Source organism: Microchirus variegatus, assembly GCF_963457635.1.
Source record: "Microchirus variegatus genome assembly, chromosome: 3".
Taxonomy (NCBI): Eukaryota; Metazoa; Chordata; class Actinopteri; order Pleuronectiformes; family Soleidae; genus Microchirus; species Microchirus variegatus.
This window is the reverse complement of record NC_139804.1, coordinates 33,326,950-33,346,455: the sequence shown is the minus strand read 5'-3', so window position 1 is coordinate 33,346,455 and position 19,506 is coordinate 33,326,950. Positions and strand designations below refer to the sequence as shown.

General features: G+C 43.4%; 2 protein-coding genes and 1 long non-coding RNA gene across 3 annotated transcripts; 2 read left to right on the top strand and 1 right to left on the bottom strand.

Moving 5' to 3' along the window:
* Positions 1–2,253: 2,253 nt before the first annotated feature.
* On the top strand, positions 2,254–6,773 carry LOC310925311. Its single transcript, XR_014592798.1, has 4 exons — positions 2,254–2,503; positions 4,423–4,542; positions 5,104–5,216; positions 5,861–6,773. It is a non-coding gene; the product is annotated as an uncharacterized lncRNA (long non-coding RNA).
* A 3,461-nt stretch (positions 6,774–10,234) lies between these two features.
* On the top strand, positions 10,235–15,006 carry mmp23bb (matrix metallopeptidase 23bb; the record flags this gene model as incomplete). The annotated part of the gene is made up of 8 exons (XM_083886985.1): positions 10,235–10,261; positions 10,701–10,742; positions 10,863–10,975; positions 11,181–11,320; positions 11,406–11,573; positions 12,004–12,168; positions 14,389–14,499; positions 14,600–15,006. 8 exons carry the CDS (start codon positions 10,235–10,237, stop codon positions 15,004–15,006), a joined length of 1,173 nt encoding a protein of 390 aa, XP_083743111.1.
* A 1,625-nt stretch (positions 15,007–16,631) lies between these two features.
* On the bottom strand, positions 16,632–19,028 carry serp1 (stress-associated endoplasmic reticulum protein 1). The gene is made up of 3 exons (XM_083886804.1): positions 18,873–19,028; positions 18,242–18,314; positions 16,632–17,439 (listed from the first exon to the last, which is right to left on the bottom strand). The coding sequence occupies exons 1-3, from the start codon at positions 18,954–18,956 to the stop codon at positions 17,399–17,401; spliced, it is 198 nt and encodes a 65-aa protein (XP_083742930.1). The 5' UTR covers positions 18,957–19,028; the 3' UTR covers positions 16,632–17,398.
* Between the last annotated feature and the right edge of the window lie 478 nt (positions 19,029–19,506).

The following is a 19,506-nucleotide window of genomic DNA, read 5'->3' as shown; positions in this document are numbered from 1 at the left end:
GTCCCTCTGATGTCCTCAGTGGACAGAGCTACTGTCATAATTATTTTTCACTCGAAGGACAAGGGTTTCAGGAATATCTGGTTCTGGTGGATTGGACCTCCGATCCACTTTAATGTGAAACAGACTCAACCAATCAATGCAGAGGATTCTCACAGCAACGAGGAATGGCGTTGGACTCATCTGTGTCAGAATGAGTCAGGTCTTCTTCACTGGAACACATAAAGATATTCACGAGTATTATTATTCATACGTTGCTTGTTCCTGATGAATTATGATAATAAAAAGTCACTGACAAACTTCCTGTGTGGAGTTTATTTTAAGTAAAGCTCAGTCAGAATAGATTCAGTGTCTCCAAAACAGGGAATTTTGACAAGAACACAGAGAATATATCCCATGTCCTTCATGGTGGAAATGGAGTGGGAAAAGTATGAAACCATACATGCATTACAACAGAGTGTAGTGTAGTAAAATGTTATTCTTTTATTTTGGCAGACATCCAATTTGAAATAATGATGCTTAATTTGTATAGTGTACAATCACCAGATTGGATTGTATGAATTGTTGTTTTTCTTTACCACAGAATCAGCCTTTTATGATAATGTCAGGAGCCAGGTTAGCTCTTCAAAGGCTGCCATTTTACATCACCATGTTTTCCAGACAGCCCATGAAGGACAAGGTAATATATCTCTTGAGTTTTGATGCCTCTAACTCAGGGGTGTCAAACTAATTTTCACTGAGGGCCACATCAGCATAATGGTTACCCTCAAAGGACCAGATGTAACTGTCATACAGAATACATGTAACTAAATGTAACCAAATATAATGTAAAATGAAGGTAACTACTCTAACATATTGCTAAATAACTTTCTGTGTTTATTACTTATTCAATACACTCCGATCTAGTGGCGGTGCTGTCACTTTGCAGGTAACACGATCGCCATGCATTGTGGGAAATGTAGTTTATGGTCAACACACGCCTTAAAGGGACACTGTGTAGTATTTATGGGTTTATATGACCCAAAATCCACTTTTGTATACATATTATGTGCTCCAGCATTGTCTAGTCGCTGTATAATAGTTTTTGTTTCATTTTTGTAGTGTTTCAAAAAGTCATGTAAAATAACATGGTCGCGGGCCGCGGTTGCATAGCCACTGTTAGCAGCGAGACGCCATGTTTCTACGGGAGCCTGTAAGGACAAACGCGAGAGAACAAATCAAGCGTCTCTTTACTTGTAGCGGAAGTCCCGCCTCCTCTCTCTCCGCTTCGTCTGCTACGGCCGCGGCAGCTCGCCCTCTCCCTCGCCTCACGAACCTCATCTGCTGACACGGAGAAAGACGACGAGGACCGGCTGAGGATACCGTAGCGCTCAGGGAAGGGAGGGGGTGAGCAGAGGAGCAGTTCTTTGTTGTAAATTTCCGCCTCTCCTCTAGATGGCACTATAAACTACTTACTTCACCTTTAAAGCAGCATAGACCTATTTTAACACAGATTTTTTAGACCAATTAATCACTTGCGGGCCACATAAAATGATGTGGTGGGCCACATCTGGCCCCCGGGCCTTGAGTTTGACACATGCTCGAACTGAAGGATACCAAATTGGACCAGCTTGGACAGACCACATGAAACTCTACTATAAATGTTGCAATATTTTACACACTGTGCCTTTAAAGATGTTTGTGAAGAAAAGCCCACAAACACTTGACATGTGCTTGTTGCCCTTTAATTGCTGTTCTTTTTCATTGCAGTTATTGGGCTGCTGGTATGACGTAATGCTCTTTACGTAACCGGCTGCTATTCAATTCAGCTCACACAACCTAGGGTGGAAAAGCAAGTCAGGTCAGAGAGAACATTCCAGTCCGGACACTGTTGTAAATGCAGCTAAGGTGATGACCCGGGTCATTGGTGTGAAAGTGACAATCCGACTCGTTGATGTGACAGTGATGACCCGCAACACCGGGTTCAGCTCACACACAAACGAGCCGAGGAGGCAGGGACGCGTCCCAATCCTCTCAAAAGCGGCCTCGGTGTCGGTGAGCAGGCGGAGCAGGAGACAACGGAACCCACCGTCAGTCACAGGCACACGGCAATTAAGCTCCCGAAGAACCCACCCCGAGCCGGGTCACATACCGGCTACTGCAGAAGGGGGGGGCAGCGGGAATAGGATGCTGGTGCTTCTGAACGGGACGTTGCCGAGGACGCGCTCAGTCAGCTGACTGTCTGCTCCGCTGCCGACATCTTACCCAAGAGAGAGACGGAGACGAAGGAGTCCGGGGCTCACGGTCAAATGTCGGGATGGAGCGATGGTGCGGCCCGTGCGGTTCTGTTGAAGCGGAGACGCTGGGCTCCTCGACACGAAGGACAGACTCGGACAGACTCGGACAGACGTGGAGGACAGTCAGCTGTCGTTCCGTCTGTCCGTCTGTCTGCACTGCAGATGCAGACCGTCACACTGCCGCCGCGGTAACGTTAGCAGGTGATGCTAATGTGATGACTTTCAGGCAGGTATTGATTATCGATATGTTATCATTCGGCGTGAGTGTTGATAGCTTGGGCTTGTCAGTGGGTCTATGTTTTCAGTTCGGCTTACACAGACGCAATCTGTTTTTTATAATTATGTTTTTTTTCCGCTGTTTTCACCGACAAATCGCGTCCGTAGCGGCAGACTGGGCGGTGACTTCACCGCTTTGAAATATCACCGTATGAGCGTTCCGTGGTAACCGAAAGCACAGTGACACTCCACCGTTAACGGTGGTACCGTGTGTATATCAGCGACTTATCTAAACATGTCGAGAATGGAAAGAGATAAAAAAAAATAAAAATAAAACGCTATATTTATGAATTGACGTCTGAACGCGCTATGTCAGACAGCTTTGTGAGCTAGCTACGTTAGCTACTTTAGCTTCCTGGCTCATGTTTCATATCGTGTGCTTTCGTGTCTCTCAGTCGTTATGGACCTGAATAAACCGGCTGTGTCGGCATTTTAATTAGCAGCTGTGAATTTAAAGTGACGTGACGTCATGGAACATGGTATATACACTAGGTTCTGTGAACTGTGACCATTCCAAGGCTGTGTTCGTGATAAAGAACACAGCCACAGCGATCATATCAATGGCGATGTTAATGGTCATGGTAATTATCACGTTACATATGCTAAAGAGTTAGTTCCGGTTTGACTATGTGGACACTATCGTTACTTTCATGAGTCAGAATGACGTCACAGATATCCGTAATTCACTACTAATGACGTCACATTCATGTGTATGGGATTTGTCGTTATCGATGTGTACAAATGTCTTCAATTCCAGTTTCAAATATTTACAACTTCATGGTGACTATCTGAAACTAACAGGACAGTGTCTATAATTGAGGATAATTAAACATAATTTGACCTTGAATTATGACTAGTCATAATTGTGTAGATATCTGAAACTGAATAGTATAAATGGTTTATTCCTGAATCTACAGACATTCAAATTACTATGACGTGCACTTTTAAAATGTATGTTTAAAATTAAAAAAATTAAAATCTCCTGTAATATACTGTACAGAATCTTAGTCGATATCAACTCAGAGGAAATTACATAATTACAACAGCATTTGGGAACTTGGAACTCAAAATCATGTGCTTTATTGTTTCGAACTTTTAAACATTTAACATTTTGAATATAATAATAATAATAATAATAATGCATTATATTTAAGGCGCCTTTCAAGACACTCAAGGTCGCCGTACAAAAAAAAAACAAAAAAAAAAAACAACAACATATATACATAGATGAAGTAATATTTTGTCTGGAGATAAATGTATTTTCTTGTTTTGATGTTTTATAAGTCAGACAGGTAACACTAAGTACTACTAGTGTAGGCAAAGTAAACATCAGCTGACACCTTAGATTATGTGCGCAATGCTGCTATTTACGGCATAAGAAAGTGTGTGTTTAATGTATGTCAACACAAATGAACCTGCATTTATTTGGGAATACCTGTGAACTTAATGAAATGGAAAAAAAAAAAAAACATTCACATGAATGACAAAAGTGACTTAATTTTGACTAAGAATGACAATGTTGGCCTTTTCTAACAGGAAATTTGAAGTCCACCTTGTAAACTCCTCCCCCTCCCTCACTTAAGTCTGTAGAGAAAATCAGCTTTTGCAGGGACACCGGTGCTGCTGGTCTACTGTTACCTTGTTTGGTAAGTTCAGGTCACTGAGGTCAGACACTAAAGTCACAAAACAACTCATTTGAACTTACTGATGGATGCAGCAGTGGATCAGCAGTTCCTGATGTGTGCCGTGATGTAAAAGCACTCATTTATTCTGTGGAATTTGGTCACTCACAGGATGTTAGCCAAGAGATGACATCATCACTGACTGCAGCTTTTTATAGAAATCTTGTCTTTTTTTTTCTTCTCTCTCCCAGATTAAACCTTGTGACTCTACAATCATGACATCATCACTGACTGACCAGCACCCGTCAGCTATGATTGGGAGCAGTTATTGTTTATAACCACAAGGTGGAGGTGTTGATCTACAGGGTCTGGTGAGTCCCTCTGATGTGCCCATAACTCACCTCAGTTGATGTGCAGAGACATACATCAGGAGACAAGGAGTGATCTGATGTGGATGTTAGAATATAGCGATGTATCAATATGCCAACAAAAATCTGCCCATCGATCTGATTTGCTATAGCCTTGCTGTCGCTGTGATGCAGGGAATTGGTTGCTAGGTAACAGTGGGCTCTGTGGTGATGAGGACATCGGCAACAACAGCATGGCTTCTGATGGAGGGACAGCCGTGAGACGGACGCAGATTTTATTGTCTCCGCATTTATTTTGTGTAACATGATCTATCGCTCAAAAAATGTGGAGGAGCAGCTTTTTCATTCCACCATCAGCCATGGTAGTAGTTACTCAGACTGCTGCACTTTAAATAAAAGCGTAGAACACTGGGTTCCACATCCCACAACTATAAATGTGTCCTCCGTTTGTGACATGTCTCGACACCGATTGGCTATGGTGACAACACTCTCTGTAGTACATTCTCAGGAAGATGTAAATCATGTTTTCTCCATCATCTCAACTCGTGTCATTTCTGTTTTCAGGAGCAAAGTGAGGCAACGGGTGGACATCATCACTGGGACCATCTTTGATCATCTGTTTGTTGGCTGTCCCCAACCAAGAGTGTCCATGAGATGACAGCGAGGGGAACAACATGGTATGAGCAGCCAGACTGTAAAGAGGATTTTTTTTTTTCTCTCAACAGGAAGTGATGTCAGTACCATGTTCTGCTGCTCTGTTGTTTTTTTAGGTTTTGATTTTTGTAAATGTTGGATGAGAAAATCAAAACCTAAAGAAAATACAGCGCTGATGGAGATGTTCACCGCACGGCAACGAGGGAAAGTCTCTGACCTCTGATGTTCTCAGCAATGACATTATAATTACTATTAAATCATATTTACTATTGTTTGTGTTGCTGTGCTGATAATGGTGAGTATTAGGGACATTTAACATGTTGCTCTGTGTGTTAAATGTATTATTATTCATTGACAAAAGAGGACCTGTTTTCATGACATCACTGTGTGTGAGCCTCACTGAGCCCCTAGGGGGCAGCGTTTCTCCAGTGTCCATTAAATAGACTGTTGTCACTGTATGAACTGTATATCTTTGGCAGGATGAAAATGACTTTTTGTGAAAGTATTTTAGTAATATTTTTTTTAACGTGATTTTAGGGTTAGTTTAGGATTTTACAACAGGTGTGTGTGTGTATGTATGATGATGACAAATAGGAACTGTTTAATTAAAGCAGCTAATGATGTGGCATCAAAAAATAAATTCTCTCTCTCTTCCTCCCTCCCTCAGGTGTGGCCATCTGGACATCAGTGTCATGATGTCATCGACGTGTTGCTGGAGCTGAGAGGAGGAAGAAGGAGGATGACCTATGACACTGTTGTGTTTTCTCTCCTATGCTGTGATGGTGTAAAAGAACATCACGTCATGTTTGTGTTTTGATGATTCTTCATCAGGAACACCTGAACACTTGTCTCTGTGTACAGGAGTATGTCTAACATTCCTGTCTTCCTTCTGTTTCTTAGTGACTTTTTTCAAGTGACTAAGCGAGGGGGTTGATCAGTCAGAACACACACACACAGGGTGTGGCTAATGTTGTTATAATCTCCCAATGTGATAGAACAGGAAGTGTTTTTCAAATAAAATCAAAACTGTTGGATGTCATAAACCTGGACGACCTGAACAGAACGCTCCTGAAAGAAGGACAGAGTGAGACCTCCTGTCTCCATTTTATATAGTGATCTTTTAAGATTATTTTAAGAGCCAGTGTTCTCAGCCTATTGTTTTAGAATCCTATGATTGCTAAAATTTGAATTGTGGTTAGATTAAAGTTGGGATTACGCATCAACTGGGTTTAGTTGAGGTTAGGGATAATGCTTTGTTGAGGCTGTCCAAATAAATGGAAGTCAATTTAGTGTCTCAATGAGAAGAGCTGTGCAAACCTGTGTGTGTGTGTTCTTGTATTTGTTGCTTGGTGAGGACCAAAAAGGGTATAAAACATACGGAGAGAGGACATTTTAGGAAAGTGGAGACATTTTGGCTCGAGGGACCAGGGAATGCATTCTGTCTATGGGTGTCCTCACTTTGTGTGATAGAGACAGAGAGATGTTAGGTAAATATAGTTTACAATGGCAATTTATATAATTTTATTTTGAAGTAATACAATACTTAGTTTAATATTTCATGTATGAGTCCAGTGAGGACCAGTGGCATATTCAGGAATAAACTGTTTGAAGGTCATGTGGTCTCTTGTGTGTGTGTGTGTGTGTACTGACTTTTTCTGACTTTTGAAGCATCAGCATTTTTTATGGCTGCTGCCGGTAACCACGACGACTAGCTGCCTGTTAAAAAAAAAAAAGAAAAAAGAAAGTCGAGGTGACACTGAAATGTGGGAACCTGCTGCAGACTGTGTGTGTGTGTGTGTGTAGATGGACAGATGAATGAACACACACGTCATTAAATCCTCGTCCTTCTCTCGCTCTGACAGTCGTCTCTCCATCGGTGCTCTGACCTCTCTGTGTCGGGTTTGGACGACGGCCAGAAAGGCCTCTCCGCCAGCGCCCAGAGGCCTGATGGGAAACTGGACATCTGAGGACCAGATTCACATTCACAAGAGTTTACCTGGAGCTCTCGTGATTGTTTTTTAGAAATGAATGAGAAAAAAACATGATATCCTCAGGGTTGGTCATGTGATCTTCAGCAGAGGCTGACGGTGTGAACCAGCAGAGAGAAAGAGAATCAATGGAAACAACAGGGAGAATGTAAATGAATGACATTGTTCCTTCAGTGATTGGATATTTGGAGTAAAAATGTTCTCTTGGTAAGTTTAAAAACATACAAAATCATGCATTCAAAACCATCCTCTTCCTCACTAATACTTCAGACACTGGTATAGAGGAATTAGATTAAGATGGAGCAAGAAATAAGGTGACTCTTATTATTATTATTATTTCATATTTTTTTTAACGTACCACAGTTTTTTAATCGTGTTGTGTTTGTTTTTATTTCCTTTATACTCCATTAATATCAGTTTCTTTTTTTGGTTGTTGTAATGGAATTTTCTTTCCATCTAATTCTCAAATATTAATTCTGATGAACAGTTCTTATGCACTCTGGTTTCCTCCCAAAGTCCAAAAACATGTGGATTTGGGGATTGGACATTCTAAATGGACACATAGAGACAAACAACTATGCTCTCTGGTTGTTTGTCTCAATGTGTCCCTGTGATGGACTGTCCACCTGTCCAGAGTGTACCCCGCCTTTCGCCCTATGTCAGCTGAGATTGACACCAGTGACCCCTGTGACCCTCATGTGGACGATAAATCGGTCGAAGATGAATGAATGAATGCTTGATGATAATTCAGTGGATGTACAGCACTTTGAGCTGTTGTTGGTGCATACGCAGGGCTGTATTCCGTACTACTGAGTGATCTCCACTCTCATCAGGTTTTGGTACAGCCCTGTTGTGTGGTCTCAGGACTCTGTGTGTCTAATGTTGATCGATGTGGACTCTGGATCAGATGATCTCTGGTCCCTGCTGGATCAGGGCCAGTTCTGGACCTGGGCTTCTCAGCACGAGGAGTGGCAGTTGACAGTTTCCTGAAGCGTCTGTGGAGGGTCTGATCAAAACCACATCCCCACGAGGAAACCTCCAAGGCGGGGGTGGTGGGTCTGAGCTGAGGCCAGATTTATTTTGATCCAGGATCCGGATCACGGTGAAATCAGCAGCTGGGTCAGGGATCCGGTCGTGGCTTTGTTTGGACAGATGCTCCTCTTCTTCTCCTGCTACTAGGAAAACACCTCTGGGTGGCGCTACCTGTGGACCTGGACCCAGAGGCCTCTGGAAACCCAAAAAAAGAGGTCTGAGGGTTTGTTTGTGTGGTGAGAACAGAGCTGGAGTCCTGCTGAGGTCACAGACCGTCTGTGATTCGATAGTGAACTGTGTGAAACACACACACACACACACACACACCTCACCCCGCCCCTCCGGACCAGCCCCACTGCAGCGGCGAGCGCACTGTCCACGAACTTCCCTCAGTTTGTCTCAGAGCCGAGCAGCAGAACCTGGACACTGAGGGACCGGTGTCACCTGGTCCTGACACACGAGGACAAACTCACAACGGTTGGACTTATCCTGGACTGTTTAAATCCTTTTTTTTTCCTCCGCGCGCGCGCGCGCGCGACGGTTTTACGCGTACCCAGGTCGTTTCCTCGGGTCTAGGAAAGTCCTGAGGGTTCCGGGTTCTTTTTAATCTTCTCCTCTCGAACATTGTCCTCGCGACGCGCTCACGCGCTGACCGACCAATGACTTATTGATTGATTGATTGATGAACAGACGCGTCATGTGTCGGATCTGAGTCCGGATCTCATCATGGTTCCTCTTCAGCTGCTGCTGATGGTGATGATAATGAAGGTCAGTTCATGAAATCACTTTGACGAAGTTGTGAATCATCAGAGACAAAGTTCTGGAGAAAAAGAGATGAGGTAAAAAAAAAAACCAAAAAACTGTGAACTTAAAGTGGTCAAACTTGTTTTAATCAAAGATCGAATATTAATTTATTTACCTATTTAAAAATAAATCACCTTTTTTTCAGTTATCGATCATCTATATCCATGGTTCTCAAACTGTGGTGCATGTCTCACTAGTGGTACATAAGCTTCCTCTGGTGGTACCAGGGTATGTGGAGCTGAGTGTGTAGAAAATGATTGTAATACATTAAATAATAATAATGAGATTCACCTTATCTTAATCTGTGAGGAAGAGGAGGATGATGATGAGAGAGTGAATTATCTAATTGGGAATAAATCTGCCCCCTGTGAAAAGTCTCTTTTAGAGCTCAATATGTTTATATCAATATTCTGCAAACTCAGCACAGACTTAAGGATACAATTATGCTGTGCTGCGTACACAATAAATACGAGCTGTCCATAATCACAGTTAATAATTAAGTGGAATAGGAATTTAGATTAAAACCATTAGTATTATAATTATCCAGCCAACTACATTGCACAGACCTCAGTACTGCACACTTATCTCAGTACTGCACACGAGTGCCCACACTGATCTCAATGTTGACGGCAAAATAGACGACACAAATGAGTTTTTAAAAGGATTTATTCTATTTTACTCTGTATCTTCTTTCGGATGGTGTTAGCTCATACTCAGAGGGACACTCGGAGTCCGGACGAAGACTCAGCACAGAGGTCCCAACTCTTCCTCCTCCACAGGTAAGGAGGGCACAATCAGGACCTGCAAGCAGAGGATCCTCCTGATGCCATCTGGGCTAAAGGTGCTGCCTTACCTGCAGAGGAGGAAAAGTTGGGAATTCCCAACCGAGGATGATGCCTTCTAACTCAGTTCCATCTATCAGCAGTCTTCCCAGTTCTCCCATCTGTCTCAACAGGGATGTGGATGAGAATACGGAGATTGTAGCAGCTCTACTATACCAAACGTCCACCGGTCGCCCTTTAGGACGCTGCTCCTGATGTGATTTGTTTACAATTTACAGTGCATTTGAAGTTTTCTTTTGTGCACAGGAACCTAAAGCTGCTGAAAGAATTCAATAATCTATCCATATCTGATCCGTTGTGCACCAAAGCAGCGCATTACTCGGTGTGAACACACCCTGAGACTCAGTACAGATTTAGACTGAGTGCAAACTCATCATGCGACACAAGTTTACACCTGTTCAGGTGAGTTCAGGTGGAGCATCCGTGTATCATGAGTCTACAGCCACGTGAATTCTGCTCTGGATACACACCTGCCGTACACACACCATCCCAGCTCTGCTTTTGATACACAGTTAGAACACTTGTCCGGATGCAGATGCAGATATGAAAACATGTTTTTCCAATGTTAATGTCAGACAATGGATGTTAGCCTGTATTCTGTACTGAGCCTGTGAAACTGTTGTCTGCTCAAACAAGAGTTAGAGCGAGGGAGGAAGAGGAGGAGGAGGAAGAGGAGGAGGAGGAAGAGGAGGAGGAGGAGGAGGGGGGAGCCAGTTCACATGTGGGTGACAGACATCAGAGAGGAGGGGAGGGCGGGGTCAAAGGAGAAACGCACCAAAGAGTGAAAAAAGAAGTTTCACATATGTGAACATATGTGCATGTGCCACGTTGACGTCCACAGGAACACACCCAGGTCCAAGTCCAGATACAGATACAGATTCAGGTCTGGTCTGCTCTGCTCTGACAGTCGGCACAATCAAAGTCACTGCTCAAAGGAGTCCGAGTTTACAGATTTAAAAACATAGATCAGCAAACGCAGCTCATTAAGTGTGTATGTTTTCAGGCGTGCGGTGGCAGCAGAGCGACGGACTCGCACGCTGAGAAACACACAAGACACAAGCGCTACGCCATCAACCCGGTGGGACACAAGTGGACGCACCACAACATCACATACAGGTGGGAGGGGCTTGGCCTATTTGTGACCTACTGGTGACACAGGTGACCTGTAGCAGTGTGTTCTTAGCTGAGCTGAACTCACTGCCTGATCAGCTGCTTTTTGATTAGTCAGCCTGGATTGATCGATCAGATCCCTGAAGGTCGGTCGGTCTGCACAGAAAGCAGAGCTTTGGGCTGAGTCTCTTTTTTTTTTTTGTCTTCTTAGAATAATCCAGTTTCCCAACACTCTCAACGCCGACGACACACGGAAGGCCATCAGCATCGCCTTCACCAAGTGGAGTGACGTGTCTCCTCTGACCTTCTCTGAGGTCACTGATGGAAACACTACCACTGACATCACCATAGGTACAAGCGGGAGACAGATGGGGGGTTTTGGGGGTTTGTGGTTTTATGAATCTAAAAACATGGTCCATCTGTGTGTGTGTGTTAGGTTTCTATACCTTCAACCACACCGACTGCTGGGCGTCTCCTCTCCACCCTTGTTTCGACGGTCTGAACGGTGAGCTGGCTCATGCTTTCCTGCCGCCGCGTGGAGAAATCCACTTCGACAACCACGAGTTCTGGATCCTCGGCAAGTCCAGGTTCAGCTGGAAACAAGGTAGGGATGGAGAGAGAGAGACGCAGAGACAGACAGTGGCGACACTGTGTTAAGTTAACTGAACGTACAACTCAACGTTGTCAACATAGAAACCTAACACCCTGAGGTTTAAGAGAAATGGAACAGGGAGTGGAAAAAGAACCAGGATCCACCTCAGGTCCAGGTTCTGTTTTCTCCAGTGCTGCAAGTCAGACACTTGTTTGTTCTGGTTTAATCTGGACTCTGGGTCCCTGGGGTTCTGACCTGAAACAGACAGTTGCTGTAAAGTTCACGCCCTGAGAGAGGCAGGACAGAAGGCGAGTTAGCTTAGCATTAGCCCCAGGAGAGTCGTCACAGGTTGCATTTACTTGCATGAATAAATTATTTACAGGAAAAATACACACATTCATGGATCCCGAGGTCGATGTGAACTAACAGCGCTCTCCTGCAGGTGTGTGGCTCAACGACCTGGTCCAGGTGGCAGCTCATGAGATCGGCCACGCTCTGGGCCTGTGGCACTCCAGAGACCCCCAGGCTCTGATGCATCCCAATGCCACCTACACGGGACAGAGGAACGTCGCTCAGGACGACATCTGGGGCATCCAGCGTCTCTACGGTAACCGTAATCATCATCCGTGTGCGCGTCTTGTGTGCAAACTTGTGGATGTTTAAGGTTTCTGTGGCTTAAAGATCAATGATTGTGATTTGTTTAAATTTTTATCTGAACAGTCAAACCAGATATTTTTCTAAATTTGCTAAAAAAAACATTTTCACTGCAGATATGGGTTGACATGAAAAAGTAGGACTAACACAGGTTTTACAGTAACATTAATTAGGGTTCCAGTCCAGGTTTAAGAGAGTCAGGGTCGTAGGGAGGTCACACTAAATACTTGAAAACCTTTTGAAAAATGTGTTATTTTTTTACTGAATATTTACTTACAAGAAATCTAACGATGGCCGTATGAAGTCTTATGAGCATTACTGTACATATTACTTATATAATTTCCACTTTTTCCACCAGTAGGGGGCAGCCACATTTAATCAGTTGACATCACAAGAAGGGTCTAAAGTCTGTTGTTTGTGTTCTCACCGGTAGAAGTTGCTCAAGCAAGTCTGATAAATGGGGGTTTGTTTGGAGAAGAGAACATGAGACAGAGGAGGGTTCTCTTGCTCTGATCCCACATGTTTACATGAACATTTCTGCACTTAAGAGGATTATACTGTACACTCCTTCATTTCCTCGTCACTCCTGTGAGGAGAGCTCATGGAAACTCACAGCGACTGTAGCCAGATACAATGGCATTTGTGTTTGATCTAAGCCGCTGTCACAACTACCAGAGCGCCAGAAATAGAGAAGCATATATGCAGATGATACTGTGTTACGGGCAGAATCAGCAGAGGAGAGGACCTTCAGTATGAGGTGCTGTTTGTAAAGTGACTCAAGCTGAAAATGTACACATTTAGCTTCAAACAATGTTTAAAAAACATTGTTTTAACTTTCCACATTTACACCAATATTTGTTAACTTGCACTTATATTGAGTGGTTAAATCTAAATGATAAATCTGAATCGAAATCTAAATGTTAAATCTAAATGTAAATATTACAATTAAATCTCAATGCTAAATCTAAATGTTAAATGTTAAATCTCAATGTTCTGGGTGAAACTAAACATTTAGCTTATATGCAAATTCACACGGTCGGTAACTGGAATCACCAAAATAAAAGCTTGAGATGGTCAGACTGTGTTTATAGAATCAGATAACGAAATGAAAATAAAATGGGGGAAATTAACTTACACATGTTAAAGGTGCATTATGTAATAAATCTAAAGCAACTGGCCATAAAATCCTCCTAATATGTCACAGAGACTCAGGAATAATGTTCATATATCACAAACAACAACAGTACAGCCAAAATATTTGCATTAAAACATTTTTTTTGCAGACTGCAAATCATGTTTATGTTTTAAATCATGTTTTGGCATGTGGCGCCACCTACCGCCGTCTACCAATCATTGCAGTCAGTAGAGTCTCAGCTGCCGAGCAACCAGGGGTTGCCAGTTATAATGTCAGAAAACGAAAACCTAAAAGACCTCGGTATTTTTGAATGTAGTAACCGTTTTGGGCCACATTCTTACATATGGCGCCTTTAACAAATATTGGTGTAAATGTGGAAAAAGTGAATTAAAAAAATTCACAACCGTCTTTTAAACATTGTTTGAAGTTAAATGTTGACGTTATTTTCAGCTTGAGCCACTTTACACCTCATACTTCAGAGTCTCCTCGATGTCGATGCTACAGAGAGTGATGGTTATTTCAAATAAGAAAGAAGGTCCAAGATGAAGGTGAAAGATTGGATTATCAAACAGGTTTCTTCTTTCATTTACTTTGGTAGCACTGTCACAGTAGACTCCAGATGTGGACATGAGATCAAGAGAAGGAATGGGACACTAAGTATGAAAATCAGGATGTGTGGACTGGATTGTTATATGTTTATCCTCCTGTGTTGATGTACGGAAGTGAATCTTGATCAATAACATCTGACACAAAAAAAGCATTATGTGAGAGTTGTGAAACGTGGTTCTGAAGGAATGTTGAGGATTCCCTGGACAGATAAAGTGAGTCATGAGGAGATGGTTACAAAGAAGAGCTGTAACAAACAGGAAGAGACTCTGCGAGATAAGAACCAAGCAGATGAGATGATGGCATTGACTGGAAGGGAAACAGATGATGTGGATAGACAGTCTAAATGAGTGGTGAAGTGAGAGACTTTATTATAAACTTATAAAAGTGCAGGATTGTGAGTCACACGAGTGTGCGACTCTCGCTGTTCAGGTTGTCTGGACAAAAAACGAGTTTGTGATCCTTGGGCTCGACTCGGCTTCTGTGAGCGAAGGAAGACGTTCATGAAGAAGAACTGTCCTCAGCGCTGTGACCTCTGCTATGGTGAGTCTGACCCCGCACGCTCATTACCTCTGAGCGTCGTACGAATCTCCACCTGCCTCTGGTGTGAAAGTGACTTCCTGTTTCCCCCCTCCCCCCTCAGAGCCTCTGGAAGCAGTTGCCACGCCAACGCCGCCTCCAGCCAACGTCAAGATCAAGATGGTTCCGCGAGGGAAGGTGGTCGTTTTCCGGTGTGGAACCAAAAATCCGCGCTCTCCGCCCAAAGTCAGGTCAGCTGACTCTCAACGTGGAATCGATGCTGAATCAGAAAGACCGAGCCTGCCTGACTCACTGATTTCACTTCCTGTGTCCCGCAGCTGGTACAAAGACGGCGAGCAGATCCTGACCTCCATCCCCGGCTACATCATCATGAAGGGCCGCGACCTTCGCATCGTTGCCAATGAGTTCAACGAGGGCGTCTACACCTGTCGCATCCATCGCCGTGGCGACATCGTGTCGGCGAACTCCTGGGAGATCCGACTTAAACCAGAGGAGCCGTCCAACAGCTGAGGGCAATGACAGCAGGTGTCCTGACACGTCTGTCATCAGGAGCAACTACAATGAGCAACTACAAGCACCAGGAGCAACTACAATGAGTGACGGCAACTAACAGTGGCAACTACAAACAAAAAATGCTGACTCGGCATTCCCAACCAATACTGAGATACTATACGAAGGAGATCTGACGAGCAGATGACGCACAAGTTCAATGTTTGGAGTCACATTCTGTTTGTTTACTTGTTTACTCAATGAAAAACTAATACAGTATTAATGGACAAGCCCGGGTTTGACTTCATGTCCATGTAACCCATGTTCCAGCACCGTGTCCTCGCGTTCTCGTGTTCTTCAGGAAAAACTCCACGACATCATGACCTCGTTTCTCACGCCTGGATCACTGTGTGTGTTCGTACGTGCCGTCTTTCGTCCAGGACATCGTGTCTTCAGTGTCTTCAGTGGGTTGTCCCACACGGAGTCATTCACCTCTGTTGAATTCAGACCATCTTTGCGCTGATGACATCATCCAGCAGGGCTCAGGAGGCGGGGCTTAATCTCCCTGACCAATAAACCTGATCCTCTTTAAACTGATATTACCCTCTGCTTGTCCAATGTGAAAACACATTTTGTATTTAGCTATAACATGTTTATTTTATTTTACGTATATACATATATATGTTTATGTATATATGTATACGTATATACATATTGTTTTGAAAACTGAACCCATGATCATCTTCAACATCTAGACAGTTACAGACCGAACCTTTACCCACGTCCACTTGTTTGACTTCTTTCACCCACAATGCACTGCTCAGCTTCCTCTGGGGGAGGAGTTTGAGCATCACTGAGATTTCAATTCACCTTTACAACCACGTGTTCTGCCTGTTCTGAGATTCATCATTAAAACAAAGGCATAATTAAATGCTGTTTCAATATCTGTTGTTGTTGTTGTTGTTGTTGTTGTTGTTGCGAGACGGGAGGGGATTAAATAAACGGGCGTTTGAGGTACGAACACACAGTCAGCAACGTCTATTGTATCTAAAGATCATGTTAACCGCTTCATTTCACTGTTAGACAGCCTTTTCCAACAGGAAATTAAAAGTTTGTTCAAGTTGCAACCCAGTAAACTTCTCATTCTCCCACACCAAAGTCAATAACCGCTTGGCTGAAGTTGATCAATAAGGAGTTCTTGATCGGTGGATCAACTGTTAGTAGTTTTCAGGTGACTCATCTCATGACAGGTGGTTAGAATCCTTCTTTCAGATTAACCACAGAAACTCAATCTTACCAAATGAGGCAGCTCCTGTGTCACAGTGAGTGAAAAGTGCTGATTTTCTTTATGGACTTTGGTGTAGGAGAGTGAGCTGATTATAATGTGTCAGCAGTGAGATAAAGAAATGAACGTCAAGATGCATCATTTAAATTATAGTCATGTGACGTCATAAACAAGTCTCCACAGCACCCCCATGTGGACACTGGAGGAGCTGAATCTGGTTGGTCCATGGACTTCATGTTCTCAGAGCACTGTGGTCCAATCAGAGCACAGGACTGGAAGAGCCATGTGGACAGTCCTGAACTGTTAGATAAGAGGCAAACACGGGCGTCCATTTTCAAATCAAACTTTATTGTGTGAACACGATTGTTCAGATGAGGCTGCACACAGTGCAGACACACACCTGGTCAGCATCTCCCAACCTTCTGATTCAAAAGACCTTCATCACCTTCATCAAGTCCTCTGAGAGGGAGGAGGATGACGAGGACACCGCTGAGCTCAGGTCTGCCCTCGACCCCCCCCCCCCCTCCCCCTCTGTCTGAAGTAAGACACGTCATCCTCTGAGAAGGAGGACACACCTGAGCTCAGGTCTGTCCTTGTCCTCTAAAACTTGTGTCTGAGGAGGAGGAGGAGGAAAGACCCGAGCTCAGCTCAGGACCAACTCTCATCACATAGAGATTCATTTATTTTGGCTGAGGAAAAACACGAGCAGGTTGGACTATGACTCTGCCCCGCAATCCACCTCCAAAGTTTAATCAGAGGGAGGCGGGGCTTAAACACAGGTAAACAGAGAAAGGCACATGTATGGCTTGTTAACAGGCAGGAGAGACACTGAGAAGGTCAGTGGGTGGCAACACATTAAATCAACATAGATAACGGGCAGAGACGCTGGTTATCGGGGGGGTGTGTGTGTGTGTGTGTGGGGGGGGGGGGTGGTTGATGGTCGACGGGGGCGGGGCTGGTTCTCAGGGTTTGTTTGGTCAATTCTGGCCGGAATGTCAGAGTTCAGGAATGTTCGGGTGGTCCAGGTTGGGGGGGGGGGGGGGGGACACGAGGATTGCGTCTGATGACGCTCAGTCTTCAGCTGCTCTGCGTCGCGACGTTGCCCCGCCCCCTTTTGGTGATATCACTCTACATGCCCATCCTGATGCTCTGGATGATCTGGAAAATGGCTGCAGAGAAAATTTGATTGTGTTTAATGAATAGTTATAATTTTCTCACGCACACAATAAGAGCTGAAAGCTAATTTTTAAGTCAATGTCACCTAACAACTACTATACGTTCACAAGAAGGAAGCTGCTGTTTGTTGATGATTGTAACACCAAAGTCATAAAATAACACAACTGAAATGACTATGCAGCAGTAGTAGTAGATCAACAAATCCTGAGTGCAAAGACGTAAAATCACTCATTTTACCTATGGACTTTGGTGTAAGAGAGTGAGTGGTGAAGTTAATTAAGTCACCCTTTTGCTCGGTGGCCAGAATTGCAGAATAGTTTTGAATTTGAATTTGAAACTGAAACCACAAAGTACATAGTATGTGTACACAGGAATGTGTCAATTTGAGCTGTCAGAGTGAGCGCTCTGTTTACTGCTGCATCTTTGTCACATCTGGTCTGATATTTATGTGATACTTTATCTGTTCTGCTTCTGCCAGGTGATTTTTCTGTGTGAAAGTCAAAATGACATTAATGCTGTGGTGAAGACAACAAACTGACCCAGGTCACACGAGAATGTCAACAAACAGCCCAGCGGTGATGGTGTTAGACACACTAACATTTATCCCAGATACTTTTTGTTTTTGAGACTAAAGTCAGCTCACTGTCCAAGTGCATCAGGGCAAATGGATCATTTCCTGAATTTCAAAAATTCATTAAAAATATTCCTTAAGAGGTTTGCAAATATTTTCAACGGATCCTTGTATACTTATTGAGTTTAAGTTCAATAAACACTTAATAAAGAGGGAAAACTCACCGGATCCACAGACGACGAAGAGGAAGAGAGCAAGAAGCCAAGGACCAACACCTTTGTCCTCAGTCATGTTCCTCTGTGACACGCACACACACACACACACATTCATTATAATAATCACAGTGAAGTCAAATTGTGACGTTGTTGTGGTTTAATTACGCGTGTCATTATTTATTTCCCCTGAACTTTCGCAAGACTCTATCACCTCATCTTTGTAACCGCTGCTCTTTTTTTCCAGTTCGTGTCCCCATAAAGGCGTGTGTGTGGCACGTCAAAAATACACACTTGTTGATGTAATCATCGATTGAATGATCGTTTAAGATTGTTTGTTTGTTTGTTTGTTTGTTCAGAAACAGTGCCATTACTTATCACAAACAGTAGAAGTGCCTGAAGTGATTACACAGTAGTGATCACACACAGCCAGAGTATTGATGAGGTGTCAGTCCAGAGGAGCAGATAGCCTCCGTGTAAACCGGCCCCAGACCCGGACTCAGCCCCTTCACTATCACTGGATTTTCCATAACATGACTTTGATTCAGACTTTGATTAAAATCTCGGGTGTTTTAATTTATCTATTTTCAACCGATTTCTCAATTTCCGAGAGGAGGTGTCGAGAGAGCGTTGTTAAACTCACGTTTGACTTGGCGACGTTCCCTCGCTGAGTGATGTTCTTGCTGTGCTTCTCGTTCGCCATGCGGATTCTTTGCTTCGCCACCATTTTTGCTTCTGTCTCTGCGGTGTTTGACTCGCTGGGTTCGGTTTACAGGTCGTTTATCGGGTCGGTGTTCACTCCGGACGCTGACGGACTGAGAAACTCTCCGAGTTGTCTACGTACTCAAAAACCAGAGGCCCCGCCCCGTCTCCGCCCCCAACGTCCCACAACTCCCAGAGACTTCCGCGTAAAGCCGATGCCTCCCAAAACGAAATTCCCGGCCTTGTCCTTCAAAATAAATCCACAGTTATTTATTTTATTTTATTTTTTTCAATTAAACGTTGTTCCAAGAGGCATTTGATTATAAATCGGGGAATAATAATTCTAAATTTACCACGTTTTATTTTGAAAAGTAAATACAATTTGTCTCTATAATACTTTGATAATCAGTTGTCAAGTACAGTATTATTAAACCACTGCCCAATGTTAGGTTTCTGCCACAGCTGCTCTAAATTAACAGCATTGGTAAATATCAAAATCCTTTTTTATGTTTCTGTAATGGTCTTTGACGAAATTGTATATTTTTTTTACTGTTAAAATATAATCATTATTGTTA

Excerpts from the sequence above, each read along its gene's own strand:
- serp1 (XM_083886804.1), bottom strand. The coding sequence starts at position 18,956 with ATGGTGGCGAAGCAAAGAATCCGCATGGCGAACGAGAAGCACAGCAAG. Across the intron at positions 18,315-18,872 it reads GGAACGTCGCCAAGTCAAAC|AGGAACATGACTGAGGACAA; the intron begins GTGAGTTTAACA and ends TGCGTGTCACAG. Across the intron at positions 17,440-18,241 it reads CTTCGTCGTCTGTGGATCCG|CCATTTTCCAGATCATCCAG; the intron begins GTGAGTTTTCCC and ends TTTTCTCTGCAG.